General features: G+C 37.5%; 1 protein-coding gene across 1 annotated transcript in view; it reads right to left on the bottom strand.

Moving 5' to 3' along the window:
- Nucleotides 1–233: 233 nt before the first annotated feature.
- LOC113819376 (eukaryotic translation initiation factor 4B) overlaps nucleotides 234–6,616 on the bottom strand; it is a 21,540-nt gene continuing 15,157 nt past the window's right edge. The window contains exons 11-16 of the mRNA XM_070121249.1: nucleotides 5,578–5,722; nucleotides 5,054–5,218; nucleotides 4,002–4,106; nucleotides 2,941–3,178; nucleotides 2,710–2,808; nucleotides 234–1,999 (exon numbers count right to left, since the gene is read on the bottom strand). Coding sequence (XP_069977350.1) covers nucleotides 1,946–1,999; nucleotides 2,710–2,808; nucleotides 2,941–3,178; nucleotides 4,002–4,106; nucleotides 5,054–5,218; nucleotides 5,578–5,722 — 806 coding nt within the window. The 3' untranslated portion in view covers nucleotides 234–1,945. The remainder of the gene's footprint in view (nucleotides 2,000–2,709; nucleotides 2,809–2,940; nucleotides 3,179–4,001; nucleotides 4,107–5,053; nucleotides 5,219–5,577; nucleotides 5,723–6,616) is intronic.

The following is a 6,616-nucleotide window of genomic DNA, read 5'->3' on the forward strand; positions in this document are numbered from 1 at the left end:
TACTTCTTTCTTCAAGCTGTTTTAGTTAAATATAATGCTTTTAGATCATTATTTTAAAAATTCTATCATATAAAAGTTAGTAGTAGTACTTGGAGTGCTATATTTCAGCCTTCAATGATCTACTACTTTGGCATTTCTTTTTTTAACACAAATTAGCTGTTCAGTAAACATTTCCGACTCACTTCATATGTAGATTTCTGAAGGGTTATATAGGTAAAAAGAAAAGATTCATATACATTCATTTCCTTTATTATGCAAAAGATTAACATGCTAGTTAACATTTTTTTCATAAAGATCACCATCCTGAATAAACTAAAGTTACAAGCTGAATGCATAGACAGGTGCTTCTGTATCAAATGTATTAAGAATCACACGCAATAAACCCTTTGTAAAATATGGTGGAGGGCTAAATCATGACTTTTAACCCATCTTATAAAACATCATGTGCATATATCACATTCCTATGACTACAAACACTAGCTTCCTTATGACATATACTATCTGTGACTATAATGTAAAGAGAAAATTTAGGAATATCTATATTTAATTCTGTGCATGTTATTTACCTATCTGCTTGTTTGCTAGAATATCTAAATTTAATTCAAGAAAATATATCCATCTGGATTAAAATCCCTAAGGAGCTATGCATACTGCATCACATGCACCTTAATCACTGAGAGGCATGAAGGGATACATAAAAAAAAATTACAAAAACATTTAAGCTCTTGACAGTCAGCAGCAGATACAAGTAGGCTATATTATTTTCTAAGAAAACTATATATTTCTACTGGCTCCATCCCTAGCTAGCCGGGACTACCTCTCCTTTGTGCCACAGTGTCCACCTGCCTGCCTGGGAACCTTTCAACACTCCAAAATCAAACCATTACTGAACTGCATGGATATCAAAGTCCTACGACTTTGCAGCTACCCCAGAAAGGAAGTGCGGTGAGCCAATACCTAAGACTGGCCACTAATACTTGGAAAGATATCCATAATGAATGGGTTCACCAATAGATGCATACTATGCAACAGGCTGACCAGTTGGGGAATACAGGACCCAGTGAGAGGAAGCTGACTGGCCTGGCACAGAGACCACAACACAGCCATAATGAACACTGGCATCACAGTTTGGGAAGGCTATTGCATTAGCTGTCATCACTGTAAGAGATTTTCTCTCTCCATTACAGCTTGACATCTTTATCACACCATGGAAGCTCAAGTTTACTCAGTACATACTATCTCATCCTTAATGATGTGCCCCAGCATAAAATTTACCAGCATCATTCTGACCAAAAACCAATGTAAATATCTGGAGAAAGATTTTAAAAAAATAATAAGAAAGACAAACCTTATTCATGGGAAAAAAGAGTATATTAATATATGACAGGAAAAAAAATACAAGGGGGTGGGAAGCATGACAATGTGTAAAAAAAATTTCCATATGCAGACAATTACTTAAAATTTCATGCTGGGGCACACCATCGGAGAGAAAGTATTCTGTACTGTTGGTAAACAAGACTAATGATATTCACAAAATGCAACAGAGGCCTACATCCCCTGCGTTCAACCACATCTGTGCGCCAGCACTCAAATATAGGACAGGTGCACATACACTTGTTCTCCATGTTAAACCAGAAACTGTCACAATGACTCTGCTTGAACACACGGTGTGCATATTGTTCATCTGCAGACTGCTCAATCAATGGCAAGCTAAGAGCTTGCTGGAAATCACTCTGCTGCAATAGCTGTGGCATTTGGCATGAAACAATGCACTCAGGTCCACACTCCAAGGTTTCAGTAACAGACATGGATGACATTGTGTACACAAGGTAAGAAGACAACCTCACAGAGGCATGGCATACAGAGGTAGATCACCCAGCACACAGGTCAGGAGGCCAAGTAAAAGTTCAGCCACCAACAACAGAACACATATGTACACACCAAACTAGTCTTCCAACTCCGTTTCCAAAGAAGCAAACTTGTTGGTCACACTAAGTATCTGTGAAAATAAAATTCAGCCAATCAGTCTAACATCACATGAAATCAAAATAGCAAATACAAAAAAAAATAATAGAATACAGATGTCAAAAGAAATTGCCAAATCCATAAAACTGACTATAAAAGTGCATTTCCAAGAATCTTTAAACAAACACAAATTCAAAAGCATACAAATGTTAAAGATAAATCATGAGCTTTACAGGTAAAAATATAGAAAAACTACTCCCTCTGTGTACATCTGTCTCTCATACTTTCTCTGTTGCTGTCTCTTTCCCTTCCCCCTTCCACCTTCCCCATTCCCTATTCTATCTCTCTCTCTCTCTATCTATATCTCTACCCCATTCATTCTCTCTCACTCTCCCTCCCCCCCATTCATTCTCTCTCACTCTCCCTCTCCCCCATTCATTCTCTCTCACTCTCCCTCTCCCCCATTCATTCTCTCTCACTCTCCCTCTCCCCCTTTCATCCTCTCACACTCTCCCCTCCCCCATTCATCGTTTCTCACTCTCCCTCTCCCCCATTCATCCTCTGTCACTCTCCCTCTCCCCCATTCATTCTCTCTCACTCTCCCCTCCCCCATTCATCTTTTCTCACTCTCCCTCCTCCCCATTTATCCTCTGTCACTCTCCCTCTCCCCCACTCATCCTCTTTCCCTCTCCCCCATTCATTCATTCACTCACTCACTCGTTCTCTCTAAATCCTTAGTCTTACCACCTCATTATCTTCAGCATGTTTTCCCTTCATATTCACTTCATTATTCTTCTTTGGCTCATCATGTCCATCCTTGACATCACGACTTTCTCTGTCATCCTGAATGTCACAATAAAACAAATTATTAAATATCCAATCATATAAATATATATCTTTCTTATTATTTTAGGAAATTATGTTGCTCTAATCTTCATTGCAGGAACCATTGCAAGAAATAAAGGTACTACCAACCCTTCTGTCAACATTATTGTCCTTTTTAGCAGATCTATCGTCGTGGCGGTTATCCCTGCGGTCATCATCCCGATCATCTCGCCTTTCAATTTTCCGGTCATCACGTCGGTCATCCCGACGTTCGATCTTACGATCATCACGGCGATCATCCCTTCGGTCATCCCTTCGGTCATCCCTTCGGTCATCCCTTCGATCATCTCTGCGATCATCCCTACGGTCATCCCGACGCGGTTCATCTCTGTGATACAGATTTATAAGTGGGATAAATCTTCTCTGTAGGATTAAAAGTAAGCTTAGGAACAACAATATTAACCCAGTGACTGGAGTCTTAAGCATTGGCTAGCAGCATGTTAACAATTGGCAGTGCCCACATTTGTGCCCAGCTCATTTGGTATTTCAAACCCAACTACGAGCACCTAACTGTACATTTAAGGAATATTTCATGACACCAAACAAATACTATCACTACTATTGGAAACAGTGTGGTGCCACTTGTGACCTGGCCTAGTTCTGCCTTGGTATGACACGATGTGATCGGTATTAAAATGCATAACAAGTAATGCCTTTTGCACTAAAAAACCATGGAGCATTCCACTTTTAAAGAAACTATCCGTTTTACCCAACATATGCTGTTCTTCAGGAATGTTTATAATTCCTAATCTAAGATTTAACCAGCAACTTTTCAATATGAATGAGGCTCTCCGTACTTATGATGTCTGGTATCAATCATTGATGTTTATTTATATCATTATGTTTACATATAGCAGTATGCAGCATGTAGCCATTCAGCCTGTTATTGTTCAATAATAAACAATATTTTCTATAATATACAAGAATCCTTATAATAAAGGTCTGTGACAAGATTCCAATATTTTAATGCCCTTCCTGTTTTATGCTACATAGCAATACAGTAACAAGTCACACTGATTTTGAAATTGTTTAAACCCAATTTTCTTTTACTTCAACTTAAAAACTAATTATATAATGTAATTACAAGCAAAAAAGCCATGAAGAAGATCATTTGGTCAGAATTTATGAGAGGTTATAAAGCAAATGCATACTTGTCTAACCTCCTTAATTTTTCCTCAATCTCACGCTCACGGGCAGCTGTATCTACAGGTTTGGCTGAACCAAAGATGTTTCCACCTGTACCACCTGCTGACTCTCTGAAAAAAAAAAAATAAATAAATAAATGAAAATTAATAAGTTTATATATGTTTGTATATATATAAATAAAAATAAATAAATAAATACATATGTGGACACACACACACACACTCTATATCTATATATCTACAGGGCTCTATATCTACAGGGCTCTATATCTACAGGGCTCTATATCTACAGGGCTCTATATCTACAGGGCTCTATATCTACAGGGCTCTATATCTACAGGACTCTATATCTATAGGACTCTATATCTATAGGACTCTATATCTATAGGACTCTATATCTATAGGACTCTATATCTATAGGACTCTATATCTATAGGACTCTATATCTATAGGACTCTATATCTATAGGACTCTATATCTATAGGACTCTATATCTATAGGACTCTATATCTATAGGACTCTATATCTATAGGACTCTATATCTATAGGACTCTATATCTATAGGACTCTATATCTATAGGACTCTATATCTATAGGACTCTATATCTATAGGACTCTATATCTATAGGACTCTATATCTATAGGACTCTATATCTATAGGACTCTATATCTATAGGACTCTATATCTATAGGACTCTATATCTATAGGACTCTATATCTATAGGACTCTATATCTATAGGACTCTATATCTATAGGACTCTATATCTATAGGACTCTATATCTATAGGACTCTATATCTATAGGGCTCTATATCTATAGGGCTCTATATCTATATGTATCTATATCTATATGTATATATAAACTCTCACTCACTCAGTCTTTCTAAACACATTCGCAGACACAAAAATTCATATCCCTTTGACTGACAATTTCCACACACATTACAACTTTATGCCACTCTGCATGGCAATTACCACTCCAGTGAAATTTTATGAATATATAAATAAAATGACACTCCTGTGCTATACTAAGACTGCACTTCTAATGCAAAACCTACTTCTTTGGTGGCGCCGGCACATCCTTTGAGTGCAACTTGTCTTCGATCTGTCTCTCGCGGGATGCAGTGTCCACGGGTCGAGCAGATCCAAAAATGCTGCTGTTAGCAGATGATGCATCACCCTTTTCTTCACTTGCTGGAGCACTTCGAGGTTTCAAGTTCAACCTGATAACATTTATGATTATAAATACAAAGGCATTCTGTTAACCTACAAAGAGGCGTGTGTGTATTATGTATATGAATAAATAAAAAAGGAACTAGATTCTTGTGTTTCTCTAAGACTTCTATCTCATAGTTGAGGATATTGATTAAAAATAAAAATCAGTACTTTCTCCAAAATCTCTCTTTAGCATTTGACAACTCTAATGTACCTTTATCATATTTGCACCAAAAAATCTATTCATAAGGCTATCCCCAACTTTTGTGCTGGGATCTTGGAATCGCTACTCAAACCATAAAAATGCCTATTCTTAAATATGTACACATAGACACTTCAATATCTTAAAAAACTTTATGGATCTTACTTGGGACGTGTTCTTGGTCCAGCATCATCTCTTGGAGGCCCTCTTGGCCCATCGTCACGTCTCCACTGGCTGTCTCCGCCATCTCGATATCCTCTGCGATCATCATCATAGCGACCACCACCACCACCTCCTCCATACCGGTCACCTGAGACATTAAATCCTTAAAAACACTCAAAATTTATTGCTTTAACCTTATAAATCTTCTCTGTTTAAAAAAAATGACCACCACTGGGTGTGTCTAAAAACTCACTTCTGCAAATATTCAACTGTTATTCTACTTGCTAGATATTAAAAGTACCTAATCAGCAGGAAAATGCATCTACAATACAAAACTCTACTGATATCTTACTGAAAACATGCAATTGAGCAAGACCCATTAACCCATTCTCTACGGTCCATGTGAGGTTCATGTCCTGGCTGACTTGGACTGTCTTGAAGCATGACATAGAAATGGAGATAACTGAAGCTGTGATGGCAGCAGCCTTGTCTATCACTCATTTCATTAAAATAAAATTTGCATTTTTTTTTTTTTTTTATCCCTCAACAAAACCATATTCCATCTTGTACAGAGAATGTAACATACCTCATTTATTGAAATGGACTCTAATGTATATAATAATCAAGCTGCTAAAGGTTCAATCTAGCAACTACAATGGATCTCATGCATATGTTGTGAATACAAGTGATAAAAGAAAGAAAAGAAAAGAAAAGAAAAAAAAAAAAACATCGCCACAAGTGATACACACCAGCTGTATCTGTAAGGCCCTGGAAGCAAGACCAGTCGGCTGCATATACTCCCCCGACCCAAGGCAAAGTGAACCCCATATTTTCCCGGAGGCAATGGGTTAATATAAAACTCATTGAGCCTCTCTCTGTCCCTCCTTCCAAGCCATACCTTCCAGCAACTTGTCATCCACTTTTAGAAAATCTTGTATTACATACCTTACTTGTACATCTTTATTGGTATATCTTTTTTTGATTGAAGAAATCTTTAAAGCTCTACTTCGGGAAAACATGATAATGGCAAGCAAGGAGGAAC

This window comes from Penaeus vannamei, chromosome 4 (genome assembly GCF_042767895.1).
Source record: "Penaeus vannamei isolate JL-2024 chromosome 4, ASM4276789v1, whole genome shotgun sequence".
Lineage (NCBI taxonomy): Eukaryota > Metazoa > Arthropoda > Malacostraca > Decapoda > Penaeidae > Penaeus > Penaeus vannamei.